Raw genomic sequence first — 17,705 nt, 5'->3', positions numbered from 1 at the left:
GTGTGGCCCTAAAAAGCAAGAAACAAACAAACAAACAAACACTTTTTCCTCCACCCTATGTCTTTTCCTAGTTCAGTTAATAAAATTACCTATCACTTAAGCTTAAATTCTTATGCTCATTTTTATTGCACCCTCTTCAAAATCTAAATTCAAAGCTAATCTGATTAATACTGTTTCATTTACTTCGTTTTATTTTGCTTAGAAATGTATCAGTCTTTATCTTTGTAAAATAATCACCAGAAAATGATGTACGTAAATATTGTTTCAATTTACTTTTTCTGATACAACATAAGCTATCTTAATCTTTTTATGGGTATCTACAGATTCTTTTCTATTCTTTATTATTTTTGTTCTATTTATTCTCTTCTTTAGGAACACTAATTTATACGCTTATTTGCCCTACACAGTTCCTTTCTTTTTTCATATATATTTTTACTTCTATTCTTCATCTTTGTGTTCTAAAAGAAATATTCAAGACTGTCATTGACTCATATTTTCTCTATTGCTGAATTTGTTAAGTTTTTTTATTCTGTATTAGCTTCCTATGGCTACTTTAACAAACTGACACAAACTGGGTGGTTTAAAACAAGAGAAATCTATTTTGTTGGTTCTGAAGGCCTGAAGTCCAAAATCTTGGCATTGGCAGGATTGTGCTCTCTTTAAAGGCTCAGAGAGAGAATTCCGTGACTCGTCCAGCTTCTGGTGGCTCCAGGAGTCCCTTGGGTTGTGAATGTATCACTCCAATGTCTTCCTCCATGGTGACATTGCCTCTTTCTCTTCTGAGTGTCTAGTACTGAATCTCCCTCCCTTCTCTCTTATGAGGATGTAAATAATTGCCTTTAGGTCCCACCAGAATAATCTGAGTTCCTCCTCTCAAGATCTTTATCTTAAACACACCTTTGCCAGGTAGGTTAAAATTCACAGGTTCTGGAAATTAGGACCTGGATACATCGTTTGGAGGGGAGGCAGCCACCATTTAGCCCACTACACATTCTGATTTTCAATTTGGCTTTCTTATTTTCATTTCTCCTAAAATATTTCATAATATTATGATAAGCTGATTTTTTTCAACCAGTAATTCTTAAGAAAGATAGCTAAGACTGTCTATTTTGAGTACATATCAAACAAAACTTGGACTGGGTTGACTACTATATTTGCCGACCTAGATTCTTCACAGGTAGCCTGTTAATATTTGTATCAAAGAAAAAATGGTTGATGGAAATTTCAAGACAAAGAAGCCTATGGGAAAGGTAGGTGGAAAGAAAAGTAACACTAACAATTGATAACTTCATCTCATCACTATAGTCATGGGATCCCCTGCATTTGCTATTGTTATTAAGGTCACCAAATGTCTTCATCTTATCAAATGGAAATGTCATCTTTCCTTCCATACTTTTTTAAAAACCATTCTTTCAGGAGCATCTCATATAGTTAACCACTTTGGGCATTTTGATTCATGTTCTTCACTTGGCTTCCAAGTATCCTTATCATCACTGTTTTGATTTCCTTCTTATCTTGTTAGCCTCTTCATTCTTCTTTGTTAGCTCCTTTGCCTGGTAGTGCTCTAGGACTTGGTCCTCAGATTAAGTCTACATACTCACTCTTTTTATTTATTTATTTATTTATTTATTTTAACTTAATTTTATTTTATTTTATTTTATTTTCCCACTGTACAGCAAGGGGATCAAGTTATCCTTACATGTATACATTACAATTACATTTTTTCCCCCACCCTTTGTTCTATTGCAGCATGAGTATCTAGACAAAGTTCTCAATGCTACTCAGCAGGATCTCCTTGTAAATCTATTCTAAGTTGTGTCTGATAAGCCCAAGCTCCTGATCCCTCCCACTCCCTCCCTCTTCCATCAGGCAGCCACAAGTCTTTTCTCCAAGTCCATGATTTTCTTTTCTGAGGAGATGTTCATTTGTGCTGGATATTAGATTCCAATTATAAGAGATATCATATGGTATTTGTCTTTTTCTTTCTGGCTCATTTCACTCAGGATGAGATTCTCTAGTTCCATCCATGTTGCCATAAATGGTAATATGTCGTTCTTTTTTATGGCGGAGTAGTATTCCATTGTGTATATATACCACATCTTCCTAATCCAGTCATCTGTTGATGGACATTTAGGTTGTTTCCATGTCCTGGCTATTGTGAATAGTGCTACAATGAACAGGCAGGTGCATGTGTCTCTTTTAAGTAGAGTTTTGTCCAGATATATGCCCAAGAGTGGGATTGCGGGGTCATATGGAAGGTCTATGTATAGATTTCTAAGGTATCTCCAAACTGTTCTCCATAGTGGCTGTACCAGTTTATATTCCCACCAACAGTGCAGGAGGGTTCCCTTTTCTCCACAACCCTTCCAACCCTTGTTATTTGTGGCCTTATTAATGATGGCCATTCAGACTGGTGGGAGGTGGTATCTCCTGGTAGTTTTGATTTGCATTTCTCTTATAGTCAATGATGTTGAGCATTTTTTCATGTGTTTGCTGGCCATCTGTATATCTTCCTTGGAGAAATGTCTATTCAGGTCTTTTGCCCATTTTTCTGTTGATTGATTGGCTTTTTTGCTGTTGGGTTGTATAAGTTGCTTATATATTCTAGAGATTAAGCCCTTGTCCGTTGCATCATTTGAAATGATTTTCTCCCACTCTGTAAGTGGTCTTTTTGTTTTCTTTTGGGTTTCCTTTGCTGTGCAAAAGCTTTTCAGTTTGATTAGGTCCCATTGGTTTATGTTTACTCTTATTTCTGTTGCTTTGGGAGACTGGCCTGAGAAAATATTCATGAGGTTGATGTCAGAGAGTGTTTTGCCTATGTTCTCTTCTAGGAGTTTGATGGTGTCTTGTCTTATATTTAAGTCTTTCAGCCATTTTGAGTTTATTTTTGTGCATGGTGTGAGGGTGTGTTCTAGTTTCATTGCTTTGCATGCAGCTGTCCAGGTTTCCCAGCAATGCTTGCTGAACAGAATTTCTTTTTCCCATTTTATGTTCTTGCCTCCCTTGTCAAAGATTAATTGACCATAGGTGTCAGGGTTTATTTCCGGGTTCTATATTCTGTTCTATTGGTCCGTCTGTCTGTTTTGATACCAGTACCACACTGTTTTGATGACTGTGGCTTTGTAATATTGCTTGAAGTCTGGGAGAGTTATGCCCCCTGCTTGGTTTTTGTTCCTCAGGATTGCTTTGGCGATTCTGGGTCTTTTGTTGTTCCATATAAATTGTGGGATTGTGTGTTCTAGTTCTGTGAAAAATGTCATGGGTCATTTGATAGGGATTGCCTTGAATCTGTAGATTGCTTTGGGTAGTATGGCCATTTTTACAATATTGATTTTTCCAATCCAGGAACATGGAATATCTTTCCATTTCTTTACATCTTCTTTGATGTCTTTGATTAAAGTTTTATACTTCTCGGCATATAAGTCCTTTACCTCCTTGGTCAGGTGTATTCCCAGTTATTTGATTTTTGGGGGTGCAATTTTAAAAGGTATTGTACTTACTCACTCTTTCATAAAGTGATCTCATTCAAGACTATGATTCATTTCTACATCAGGGCCTTTTATAGAAGCAGTTTCCACTACTTCAAAATCTCTCCCAGACTTTCACATGGCCAGTTCCTACTCATGATTCATCTATATTCCCCACTTTATATTTCTATAATGTGTCCCAATGTAAATCGTATCTTCTGATCTTCTTCCTTATCTTAGTTAATAGTATCATTAGCCATCCAGTTTTTCAGACTAAAGACAAAAATATCACCCTAGGTTATTCTATTTCTCTTACCCCTAAAGACAAATCCAATAGCTGATATTTTTAGCTCCACCTTCATAATTTATGCAGAAACTGACTTTTCACCACAATTTCCATGAATTCTAAAAGGGACCACAACATCTCTCACCCCTAGTATTCCTGCCTTGCATAATTCTGAGGACAGTGAATATAATGGACTTGCATGATTAAGTTATGTTATTTGGACAGCTGACCTTAAAATAGGGGAATTATCTAGGTGGCCTGACCCAATCACCTGGCCACTCTAAAAGCAGAGAGTTTTCTCTGGCAGGTCACAGAAGAGAAGTCAGAGATTTGAATTGTGAGAAGGGCCTGATGTGCCCTTGTGGATGTGAAGATGGTGGGAGTTGTGTGTTAGGGAATATGGGAAGCCTCTAGAAGCTGAGAGCAATACCTGGTTAAAGGCCAGCAAGAAAGTTGGGAACCGAGTCCCATAACCATATGGAACTGGATTCTGCTGACAACCTGAATGAGCTTAAAAGCAAATTCTTCCAGAGTTCCTGTAGTGGTGCAGTGGTTAATGAATCCGACTAGAAACCATGAGGTTGCAGGTTCGATCCCTGGCCTCTCTCAGTGTGTTAAGGATCCGGCATTGCCATGAGCTGTGGTATCAGGTTGCAGACGTGGCTCGGATCCTGCATTGCTGTGGCTGTGGTGTAGGCCGGCAGCTACAGCTCCGATTAGACCCCTACCCTGGGAACCTCCATATGCAGTGGGAGCGGCCCTAGAAAAGGCAAAAAGACCAAAAAAAAAAAAAAAAAAAGCAGATTCATAGTCTCCAGATAAGAACCCAGTCAACACCTTGGTTTTTGGCCTTTGAGACCCTGACCTATACTGTGCCTGGATTTATAACCTATAGAACTTCTGGCTGCTGTTTTAAGTCACTAAGATTGTTGTAATTTATTTTGCAACAATAGAAAACAAATCCATATGCTAAAATCCTAATCCAAAATACCAGTAGATATCCTGTAGTTCAGAAAAAAAATCTCCCAATTGTGCTTGGTTCCTCTTTGTACCTTTATTTTCCTATACCCCAGTATCATCACAATAGCAAGAGCAATCTTTTACTGTTTTCTTTTCAAAACATAGATGATATCATGCTACTTATTTGCTTAATACTTTCCAGTGGCTTTGCCATTATGTAGAATAAATACCCAAATCCTTAAACTGGCCTCACGTATTCTATTTGGTTTAGCTGTGATTTAACTCTCTACCTCAACTCCTACCTCCCACAATTATTCATTTTTCAAACATGCTAAATTCATTCCAAGCTCAGAGATTTTATATGTGCTCTCATTTTTACCTGAAATACTCTTAGTTGTCTCCTTTTCTTTCAGCTTTCAGCTCAAATACCACCTCCTTTTGGAACTATCCTATCCATATTCTATGCTAGTTATTCCCTATTTGCCTATTGTGCTTTGTTTTTATGGTATATTTTGATATCTAATTAAATATGTGTTCAGTTATTTGTGTTCACTTATTTGTTTGTCTCTCTTCCAAGACTATAAACTAAGTATGGTCGGTCTTTTTTTTTGGTCTTGTTCGTAGACAGAGCCTTGTGCATAGTTGCTGAGTGCATAAAGGAAGACTAAACCCCAAAGGAACCTCTTCCTTCCCGCCCAGTGCTCTGTTTGAATTTTCAGTACCGATCAGTAATTTTCAAAATTTCTCCATATAACATGTATCATCCCAGTGCTTCCAGTCTGCAGGAATAAAAGGAGCCTAAAAATTTAGCAATTATTCTACATTCCACACTTGTTTTGCATACCTATGTTCAAAGTCAGGAAAGCTTCAGTTTAGGAAGGGGCTTTCTAAATCTAATTCAACTTGCATCATAATTCTGCTGTTTTCCCTATCTAGGGGAATACAATCATTCAATTAGTAATCAATGGTTTGGTTTTTTTTTTTTACTTTCTCTTTTTGGTTTAACCCCAGAAGCATTTTATTTTTAAGAAATTCCTTCTTGGAGTTCCCGTTGTGGTGCAGTGGTTAACAAATCCGACCAGGAACCATGACGTTGTGGGTTCGATCCCTGGCCTTGCTCAGTGTTTTAAGGATCCAGCGTTGCCATGAGCTGTGGTGTATCTGGTCGCAGACGCGGCTTGGTTCCAGCGTTGCTGTGGCTGTGGTGTAGCCCGGCAGCTACAGCTCCGATTAGACCCCTAGCCTGGGAACCTCCATGGGCAGTGGAAGCGGCCCTAGAAAAGGCAAAAAGACCAAAAAAAAAAAAAAGAAAAAAAGAAAAAAAAGAAATTCCTTCTCAATCCTAGCACATAGTCAATTTTCTTGGCATGATGATTAGGATATTTTTTTACTTTAGACATTTTAACAATATTATGTATAGTATCACATTGACCTGAAAGAAAACTTGAGACTTTCCAATAAAGTTCTCCGGAGATGGAAGCTAATTTGGAAGCTTAACATTTTTTTTTTTTTTTTTTTTTTTGTCTTTTGTCCTTTTTAGGGCCACGCCCATGGGCATCTGTTGGTTCCCAGGCTAGGGTCTAATCCTAGCTGTAGCCGCCAGCCTACGCCAGGACAACACCAGATCCCAGCCATGTCTGTGACCTGCACCACAGCTCACGGCAACGCTGGATCCTTAACCCACTGAGCAAGGCCAGGGATCAAAACCTTCAACTTCATGGTTCCTAGTCGGATTCGTTAACCACTGAGCTACGACGAGAACCCCTCAAACTGACAAACTCTTGAAACAGCTTTTACAATATACATTTCAACACAGCTAACCTTATTTTCTTTTGACTTTTTAAAAATAAATATGGAATTAAACTACTTTGGAAAATAATTTAGGTCATGTTAATTAGGCTAGATACTGTGAAATAATTAGTATTAAATTCTTTTGTTAAAATTCCTTTGGGAAGTAGTATTTGGCAATCCATATGTAAAAATCGGTATGCCTAAATTATGACTTATTTTATTATGGAATTTAAAAATATTTTAATATAAAGTCTTTACTATCTTATATTTAATTCTTTTATAGTTTGCAAAGACATTTAGAAGAATATGTTGAAATTAGGAAAGCTTAACCTTGAAAAATGCCCAATTTATTTTCATGTTCTTTAAAAAATTTAAAGTAACTTACCCTGGTGCATAGTTGCATATGAAAATTGCTGCATGACTAATATGTCCAATTCTTGAACATGGAGTAACAGCACAACCCACTTTGTAAGACTTGTCCCAAACAAGCTAAAATAAAATTGTCAAAGAAAACATAACATTTAATTCAAAACATCTACTCAGTCATATCATAAATAAGAGTATGTTCAATTCACATAGATCCTTTAACCAGGGAATTCAAAGAATATGAACTATTCTTCATTTGGATGGATGTAGAGAATTATCATGCACTTAGGGAACCACTTTCAAAACTGTATTTAGAGAAACGCTTTAATAGAGTCTAACAATACTGTTTTCTTAAGATAAAGAGTTTGGAAAAACTAATTCAGAATAGCATTTTAGAGCCAAAGGAAGGCACATCTTCTGAATCAATTTTCAACATTTCGTTGAATCTGAGAGTTCTAGGTTATGAGCAGAGGAGAAAAGGAAAACAAGAGGAGAAAAGGTTTGGGAAGAATGGAAGTTGTGAACAGAAAGGAGAAAAAGAGGGGACAGTAAAATTACATATGGGAAGGAAAAGCCCATGCAAGGGTAGACAGTAATTAAATGTTGTCAGTATTTTTATTTTCTTTTGTTGAGGCAATTTCATTATTAAAATTAAATGGAGTCTGGGCCTTTCATTTAAAAAATGAGTAGAAAAGCTGGTTCCTATAAAATAATTTCTTGCACAACAGGTCTTGGAATAAAAATGTGAGAATAATTAAAAATATTCCAGAAATTCCCCAAATGGCTTTAATATTTCTAATACTTTCAAGTGAACAGAAAATACTATTTTGTGGAAGAGGAAGGAACCATTTGTTTTCCTTTTCCATATAGCCCAATCCTTAGCAATTTTAAAAATGTGATTCCAAAAGAAATAGAACGATGCATTAAAAGAACAGGTAATAGACTGTCTGCAACAGCTGAAGTTAAGTCAAATACAGGAAATGAAAATGTCTAGGAGACTGGAAAAAATATATAGGAGTAAGTCGGAGGTAGACTTATTTAGTTTACTCAGAGTATTGAAATCATATTAAAGAGTCCAGCTTTGATGTAAGACAATAAAGAATCACTAACTTTCCAGAAGAAGAAAGAATTGATAAAAATTTTTTTGATTCTTTTCTCACATAGATTATCACAGAATCTGAGATAGAATGGTATTTGTGTCTATATAACTGGGTCACTTTGTTGTACAGCAGAAATTATCACTATACTTCAAGTAAAAAAAAAGAAATACAAGGTGAGACTCAGTTAAAAAAAATTTTTTTGAAACATAATTCATTTGATTGAACAGAAAGATATGACTTCAACATGAAAAAAATTCCATGATTTTAACTTCTACATCAGAGTCTACTTACTGAAAAATGATCATCTTTTATTATTTATTTATTTATTTATTTATTTATTTTTAATTTATTTTTTTAGAGCTGCACCTGCAGCATATGGAAGTTCCCACGCTAGGGGTCAAATCCGAGCTCCAGCTGCTGGCTTACACCACAACTCGTGGCAATGCTGGATCCTTAACCCACTGTGTAAGCCCGAGGATCAAACTCGCATCCTCATGGTTCCTAGTCAGGTTCGTTAATCACTGAGCCATGAAAGGAACTCCCAATCATCTTTTAAATAAGCTTGAAAGTTAATTCAATAATTTCTTGATTCCTGGAGTTCCCGTTGTGGCACAGTGATTGACAAATCCTGTAGGTCGCAGACGTGGCTCGGATCCCACGTTGCCGTGGCTCCAATTAGACCCCTAGCCTGGGAACTCCAAATGCCGCGGGAGAGGCCCCAGAAAAGGAAAAAAAAAAAAAAAAAAAAAACTTGATTCCTGATACAAATATTTATTGAAGACCTAAATGATGTCATGTTATTGTGAGAATACATGGATGAGAAGACAAGGTCCCTGCCCTTACTGTACTGGCATATATATAAATAGATGATTATAAAACGTGATAAGGTAAATAATAAATGTACATATAGGAAATAAAAAGCAGTTTGGTGTTCCTGGAGTAAAAGTATAGGGTGAATTGTTAGACATGAGGTGGTCAGTAATACCATGTATTTGCATTTAAACTATTTTAATCATTTATATAGTAGTATGTGTAGTGATCTGTGCAAAAAAAATTAAATCTTTTACTTATGTTTATAATCAATAAGTTAAAACTAATTTTTGTTTGTTGGCTTCTTACTTCCTTTTCCAGTGTGCGTTATTTTAGAAGGCACTTTTCATCTTTGGGTATGGAAATTAGATTTACTATATTTAAAGTAATGTTTTAACTACATGGTTCAAATAATAGAAGTTATGAACATTTACAAGACCTAAGGCTGATTACAATTTGATTCTATCAGAAGTAATAATCTTACCATTTGTGTTTATTTATAAAATTGAAACATAATCAACAAAAACTTAGTAGTAAAGCAATTAAGGAGTCTACTGAATTAATAATATAAAAATTAGATACCTGTAGATAATTAGAACAGTTATCAGAGCAATGGTTCCTTTCAAAGTTGTACTCTTGCTTCTGTGCAAACCAACTTCTGATAGCAATACTTGCAGTAAATTCATTTTCAGGGCCGACCCATATATTTTCACCAATACCATTAAAACGAGGATGGGCCATTTTCAGTTCTTCTAAATGAGTATTACGGGCAAACACACATTTTTTCCCCCATGCTCTAGCAGTCCGTGACAAAGCTACATCCCAAGTCTGGAAAAAAAACGCAAAAAGCAAAGAAACAAATTAATAATAATGAGGGTTTCTTTGTGCTCTAAATTATTTTCCTTGAGTTCTCATAATTGGATTTAAGGAAAGCAATTCTTATTTTGTGCTTACAAGTCTGGTTTGTGGAATTTATATGGAAGGAAAAGGATTTTGAGATATTTATAAATGAAACAACTATTTCCTGCAACAAAGGCCTAGGCATATATTTGTAATTCAAAAAATAGGATTGTTATATGATGCAAATGATTATATACTTTTATTTTATTTTATTTTCATTTATTTATATATATATTTTTCTACTGTATAGCATGGTGACCCAGTTACACACACATGTATACATTCTTTTTCCTCACATTATGTGCTCCATCATAAGTGACTAGACAAGAGTTCCCAGTGCTACACAGCAGGATCCTATTGCTAATCCATCCTGAAGGCAACATTCTGCATCTATAATACTTTTATATGTAGTCTGTTCAGAACTGTAAAATACTCTTTCATGTAGTCTATTCAGAAAATGTGTATTTTTAATCTCCAGTCTTTTATACATAATAATACTATAATTTAAAATATTTATCTAAGAACTATTTATTGAGCACTGATTATACACAAATTATTGTATTGTGAGGAATGAAATATGAAGTCAACATAAATTTTGCCCTTCAGTTGCTTATTGTTGTTAGGAGAACAACTTGGGATAATACAATATGCGTATGTATATACATGTGTGCATATATATATGTATGTGTATATACACATGTGCACACACATGCACATACAATTTTAACACATAGTGATAGTTGGTAAATGCTATAAAAGAGGTATATGTAAAGTTTCATGGATGTTCCCAGAAATGTGAGAAAACATCACAAGATGCTGCTCCCTTCTATTTTCTGGAAACATCCAGAAACATATCCTATTATCATATTTAGAGGCTCATTAAGTTCATTGTTTAGTTAAGGATGAGAAAAAAAATAGAGATAGAAAAGTCAACAAAATAGTTGTAAAACCAAACATGCTAAAATATATACATTGCGGTATATCTGAAAGTAAATATTTCTGAAAAACAATACTAAGATTTCCTTAAGAGTTGGTTAATTTCATAGATTATACATAAATACAATACAGAAAATATATTATAGAAAATGAGTCAGGCTTTTAGCATATCCCCTCCCTTTCCATACTATTTCTCTCCCCAAAGGTAATCATTGTTAAAAAAATTTTTATGTATACATTTCTCTACCTCTATACACACACACGTTCAAATATAAATTATTAACCCTAACCCTAACACTAGATGAGTATTTAGTGATTTTTGTCCTTGCAGTGTTTTAATCATATTACACACATTATTGGCCTCCCACCTGCAATTTTCACTTAGAGAGATTGTTTCATATTAGTACGACTAAATCTACTTAATTTTTACAGACTCTTCATAGTATCCCATAGTATGGCTACTAGTATGTAATAAAGGTTACTACTCCACAATTAATGGCCTTTCAGATCTTTCCTACCTGCAAACAATGCTACCTGGATCATATTTCTACTGCTTAATTTTGCATACTATTTATCAACACATGCTTACTATGCACCAGTCACTACTCTAAGTGGGTTTTTTTTTCCTTCCATTTTTATTGATGTATAATTGACACACACAACACTGTGTAAGTTTAAGGTGTACAGCATAACACATCATGAAATAACTATAATATTTTAGTGAACATCCATTATCTCAGATAGAAATAAGAAAAAAAAATATGAGCACGCAGGATTTACTCTCTTAACAATTTCAGATATAAAATAAAGCAGTTAATTATATTAATCATGCTGTACATTATATTCCTAGTATTTATTTATCTTATAACTGGAAGTTTCTAGAAGTTTGTACCTTTTTACCACCTTCATCTAATTTTCCCTTCCAATTCCCCCACCTCTGGTAACCACAAATCTTATCTCTTTTTCTATGAGTTTGGTGTTTTGTGAGGGTTTTTTTTTGAAGGATAATTGACTACAACACTATGTTAGTTCCTAGTAAACAACACAGTGGTTCAATATTTTCACACATTACTAAATGTTCAGCACAAGTTTAATTACCATCACCATACAAACGTATAACATTATTATTGACTGTATTTCCCATGCTATACATTTCATCCCTTGAAGCACTTATTTTGTAACTGGAAGTTTGTACCTCTTAACTTTCCTCACAATTTCACTCATCCCTCCATCTTCTCACCTCTGGTAATTGCCAGTCTGTTATTTTTATGACTCTGTTTCCATTTAGTCATGTTTGCTTTGTTTTTTAGATTCCACATATATTTGTATACTTATAAGTATACTTATATTCCACATATTAGAATGAGTATATTTCCATATATAAGTGGTATTTTTCTTTGTGTGACTTTTTTCACTTAGCACAATACCTTACAGTGTCATTCATGTTGTTGCAAATAGCAAGATTTAATTCTTTCTTATGGCTGAGTAATATTCCATTGTATATATACCGTATCTTCTCTATCCATTCATCTATTGATGGGCACCTAGGTTGCTTTCATATCTTGGCTATTGTGAATAATGCTGCAGTGAACATGGGTGTGCAGATATCTTTTTGAATGAGTGGGGTTTTTTCCCCTTTGGAAAAATACCCAGAAGTGAAATTGCTGGACTGTATGGAAGTTCTATTTTTAATTTTTTGAGGAACCTTCACACAATCTTCCGTAGTGGCTGCACCAATATACACTGCACCAACAGTGCACAAAGATTCCCTTTTCTACACATCCTAACACTAATCTCTTGTCTTTTTGATGACAGACAGTCTGACAGATATGAGGTGATGTCTCATTATAGTTTTGATTTGCATTGCCTTGATGATTAGTTAGTGATGTTCAGCATCTTTTCATGTGTCTTTTGGCCACCTATATGTCTTTGGAAAAATGTCTACTGAAGATCGCTGCCCATTTTTAAACTAGGTTTTTTTTTTAATGTTTATTCTAAGTGTTATTTATGCATTATTTAACTTAATGTCCACAATAACCCTATGAGGTATGCATTATTATTACTGCTTCTGTTTCAAAAAGGAGATAACTAAAACACAAAGTTGAGGAATTTACTTATAGCCACTTAGAGCATGTAAATTGTGGAGCTGGGATTTAAACCCAGGAAGTCTCTCAATTCCCAAACTCATAAGCATTTTACTTTATTGCTTTCCATGACTGTTTGCAAATAAGTTACGATAGTTACAAATTCCTTTGCTCAACCCTGAATAAAATTACAGCTGAAAACAGAGGCTAAAGGTTTTTTTTTCAATTATATAATACAGTGTTATCAAGTAGAGTCACCAAGTTTTACATTAGATCTTCATATCTTATTAATTTTATAGCTAAAAGTTTGTACCTTTTTACCAAACTCTTCCTACTTCCCTTAATCCCTAACCCATGGCAACCATATGTCTATACTCTGTTTCTATGAGTGCCACTTTTTTTTTCAGATTCCATATATAAGTGATACCATGCAATATTTGTCTTTCTCTGTCTGGCTTATTTCACTTAGCATTATGCCTTCAAGTTCCATCCAAGTTGTTTCAAATGGCAGGATTTCCTTCTTTCTCTTGGCTGAACAATATTCCATTGCATATATACATACCACCTCTTTTTTGTTCATTCATCTATTGATGGACACTTAGGTGTTTCCATATCTTGGCTATTATGAGTACTGCTGCAATGAACACAAGAGTGCAGGTATCTCTATGATAATCCCATTGTCATTTCCTTTGGATATACACCTAGGATTGGAATTGCTGGATTACACGTTGGTTCTTTTTAATTTTTTGAGGAGCCTCCATACCACTTTCCATAGTGGTGGCACCAATATATATTTCCACCAACAAAGCAAAAAGGATCACTTTTCTCCACATCCTCACCAACATTTGTGATCTTCTGCCTTTTTCAATGAGCGATATTCTAACAGGTGTGAAATGATATCTTATTGTGGTTTTAATTTTAATTTTCCAGATGATTTAGTTATGTCGATCACCCTTTAATGTAACTATTAGCTAAAATTATAAAATTCTCAGATGAAACAAAGAGGGAAAGCTTCATGACATTGGATTTGGCAATGATTTCTTACATATGTCACCAAAAGCACAGGCAAAAAGATAAAAAATTGATAGACAAGACTTCATTAAAATTAAAAATTTTGTGTATCAAAGGATATTGTTAACAGAATGAAAAGGCAATCTATAGAAAGGGAGAAAACATCTGAAAATCATGTATTTGATGAGAGATTTTATTCAGAATATATAAAGAATTCATTCAACTAAACTAACAAAAATACCCTAACACCACCAAAAAATGAGCAAAAGACTTTTACGGATATTTCTACAAAGAAGATGTACAAATAGCAAATAAGCACTTGAAAAGATACTCACCATAACTAATCATTAAGTAAATACAAATCAAAACCAAAATGACATCCACCTCAGAGCCATTAAGATAGTTACATGTATTTTTTAAAAAACAAACAAACCAGAAAACAACAAGTCTGGCAACGATGTGGAGAAATAGAAACCCTGTGCATTGTTGGTGGGAATGTGAAATATGCAGCCACTATGGGAAACAGAATGGCGGTTCTTCAAAAAATTAAATACAGAATTTCTACAAGGTTTGGTAATTCCAGTTTTGGTTATATACCCAGTAGAGGTGAAAGCAGGGAACCGAACAGATATTATTCACATACCTATGTCCACAGCAGCATTATACACATAAGGATGGAAAATTCTGACACATGCTACAACATAGATGACCTTTGAAGACATCATGCTAAGTGAAATAAAGCAGTCACTTTACTGAATCATAATCAAATACTTGTGATTCTTATATGAAATATCTGGAGTAGTCAAATTTATGAGGCAAAGTAGAATGATAGTTGCCAGCAGGAAGAAAGGAATGGGGAATTAGTGTTTAATGAGAGCAGAGTTTCAAGTGGGGAGGATGAAAATGTTCTGGAGAGGAATGGTGGTGACAATTGCCAAACAATATGAATGTATTTAGTGCCACAGAATTGTACTTAAAGGTGGTTAAAATGGCACACTTTATGTTATGTATATTTTACAATAAAAATTTTGAGTTTAAAAACAAGGTATAACAAAAATACTAGATGACAATAACAGCATGGACATGGACAGGAGACATTCAAAATTTATGTGTTGTAATATCTTTTTAACATTTGGAAGGCAGTTATAGATGCTGATTAACATTCAACTTTGTCAAGTATACATATTAAAATGTTAATTAAGCATAACCAATAAAAAAGTATGATTTCTAAGCCTATCAAAGTCATATAATATAAATCATACTATTATATTATAATAGACTATACTACTTATAGTTATTATTTACATCCTAGTAAAATCCATGAGAAAAATACACACCAACTTTTAGAAAGAAGAGGATAAAATTTAGGGTGGAGTTTTAAACTCCCCAAAGCATTATTCCTTCAAAAATGTTTACATATTAAGATATATATTGTGGGGGAACAATCTTATCCTCTACACTTCATGTTTGAAGTAAATGTTTTAGGGATTAGGAATACAAAATCTATAAAAAGTTGTATTCAAATGTATTTTGTTCTTTTTTATGGCCAAGTAGTATTCCATTGTGTATATACCACATCTTCCTGATCCAATCATCTACCAGTGGACATTTGGGTTGATTCCATGTCTTGGCTATTGTGAATAGTGCTGCAATGGACATGCGGGTGTATTTTTTAAGTAGAGTTTTGCCCAGATATATGCCCAAGAGTGGGATTGCTGGGTCATACCTTTCCACAGAAAAGAAAATCATGGGCTTAGAGAATAGACTTGTGGTTGCCAAGGGGGAAGGGGAGGGAGTGGGAAGGACTGGGAGCTTGGGGTAAATAGATGCAGAATATTGCCTTTGGGATGGATGAGCACTGGGATCCTGCTGTGTAGCACTGGGAACTCTGTCTATTCACTTATGATGGAACACATAATGTGAGAAAAAAGAATGTATACATGTATGTGTAACTGGGTCACCATGCTGTACAGTAGAAAAAAATATATATAAGTAAATGATTAAAAAAAGTATTTTGTGTTTATTCACTATCAAAAGGAAGGTTAATTTTCAAACTTGGATGAAACAATCGCAGAGGATGGGACATATATAGCTATAACTCTCAAATATCTTCAAATTCTAGTTACATTCTGAAGATAAAAAATGACTTGGATAAAACTATCTTTAGCAAATACTAGTATATGTTTATAAGAAAACATATAAACAGAAGAGGAAACTTACTGACAATACAAAAGGTAAAGAATGTGAACAAGAAAGAACAAAATACATCCAATCAAAATGACATTTTAAAATTAACATTAAAGCAAAGTACCTTTTCATAATTTATTAATTTAGCAAGTGATTGAAAATGCCCAAGCCAGTCAGATGTGGTGAAAACAGAATACTTCTACACAGCTGATATTTGCCTAATTTGGCAGTTCTTTAGAATAGCAATTGCTATATCATATAAACTAAAAAAAAAAATCACATTATTAATTTCTTTATCACATTTCTGGAAATTTTCCTAAGGAACTAATTCAGAAGGAGGAAAAGTCTTACATCTGGGAAGACAGTCTTTGCATTATTTACAATGTAAAACTGGAAGCTCCTAAAGGCCTGATATTTGCTAAACAAATTTTGCAATCATTTTTAATGACAATCATGAAGACTCCATAACAAAGAGGGAACAGTTGATGAGACTGAAAAGAAATAGGAGGAAAAATGGGAAAGAAGTCTGAACAATGTAAAGGAATGCAAAACCAGGGCTGAGTCCAAGATGAGGTGAATGAGAATCTAGAAGCAAAATTTAGGGCGCCTACCCAAAAACTCAATAATCAAGGTAAAAATATCACTAAAAGGCAAAATTAGTTGATACTATCCATGACAAAAATTCAAAATGTAAATAAGAGAATCGGACCTTTCACTTGCATTATCCTGAGAGTGCCTCACTAGCCTCTCCCAAATTCAAACTCCTTTGTTTAAATGGATAGTTTTCATCAATATTTTTGCATTGATTTTTTTTTTTTTCTTTTTATGGCCGCACCTTGCAGCACATGAAAGTTCCCGCGGTTGTAGGCTGATAGGAGATGCAGCTAGAGGCTCAGCCACAGCCAGGGCAACACCGGATCCGAACCCCCATTTGTCGAACTACGCCTAGGGATCCTTAAGCTACTGAGCAAGGCTAGAGAGCAAACCCGCATTCTCAGGGACACTGTGTCGAGTTCTTAACCCCCAAGCCACAACAGAAACGCCTGCATTTTAAATAAAAACAAAACAAAATAAACAAAGAAACACTGCATTAAATTATCATTTTCTCATATTGAAGCACCCTTAAATTTTGCACCTCAGGTGAGTACCTCTATCCACCCTAATCCCGACACTGTGCAAAATCTTGGTAATAACTCTGTTGGAGTGATAGTTCTTATTTCTTGAATGCATAACTTTACGTGCATTTTAAAACCCAAACTAGAAGAGAGGTTCTCCGATTCTTTAAGCCTTGGAGCAGTGGCCTAGACAGTCTGAGGCAGAGCGGGTAGTGTCCTGACTAGGGCTGTGAGGGGTTTGGGCAACCACCTTCGGGCCTCACCATGAAGCGCAAGTTAGCCCCTCGGGGCAAGACGTTGGCCCGGAGTTCATTGTGGAGATTCACATACTCATTGATGAACGTTACGTCCTCTTCGTGTGGCAAACCGGAACCCAATAGTAGTAGCCACAACTCACAAAACCACATCTTCCAAAGGCCCACTGGTGTCAAGGGAAGCCATTGGGCATACCACTCTCGGGCTAATGGCCTTAAGGTCTCCATGGTTAGCCGGCTGCGGACAGGACACTGCGCATGCGTCGGCCTGCCCCGGTGACCTGCCAATCTATGGGTGGGTCAGGGCGGGGTGGTGTAGGCAAGCCGCGCCCCGCTTCCCCCCGGACAGTGGAGAAAAACTTGAGTGGCAGCCAGAACTGCAAAGGCTTGAGTTAAATATGAGTGCAGGCTTTTCACTAAACTAATGTAGTTAAATAT

The 17,705-nt window shown here is 35.3% G+C and overlaps 1 protein-coding gene across 1 annotated transcript in view; it reads right to left on the bottom strand.

Moving 5' to 3' along the window:
• Positions 1–17,498, bottom strand: part of GLIPR1L2 (GLI pathogenesis related 1 like 2) — a 30,005-nt gene extending 12,507 nt beyond the window's left edge. The window contains exons 1-3 of the mRNA XM_021093123.1: positions 17,277–17,498; positions 9,363–9,608; positions 6,890–6,993 (exon numbers count right to left, since the gene is read on the bottom strand). Coding sequence (XP_020948782.1) covers positions 6,890–6,993; positions 9,363–9,608; positions 17,277–17,495 — 569 coding nt within the window. The 5' untranslated portion in view covers positions 17,496–17,498. The remainder of the gene's footprint in view (positions 1–6,889; positions 6,994–9,362; positions 9,609–17,276) is intronic.

Source organism: Sus scrofa, chromosome 5 (genome assembly GCF_000003025.6).
Source record: "Sus scrofa isolate TJ Tabasco breed Duroc chromosome 5, Sscrofa11.1, whole genome shotgun sequence".
NCBI lineage: Eukaryota > Metazoa > Chordata > Mammalia > Artiodactyla > Suidae > Sus > Sus scrofa.
The sequence above is the reverse complement of the archived record's forward strand: the minus strand, read 5'-3'. Positions and strand labels throughout refer to the sequence as shown.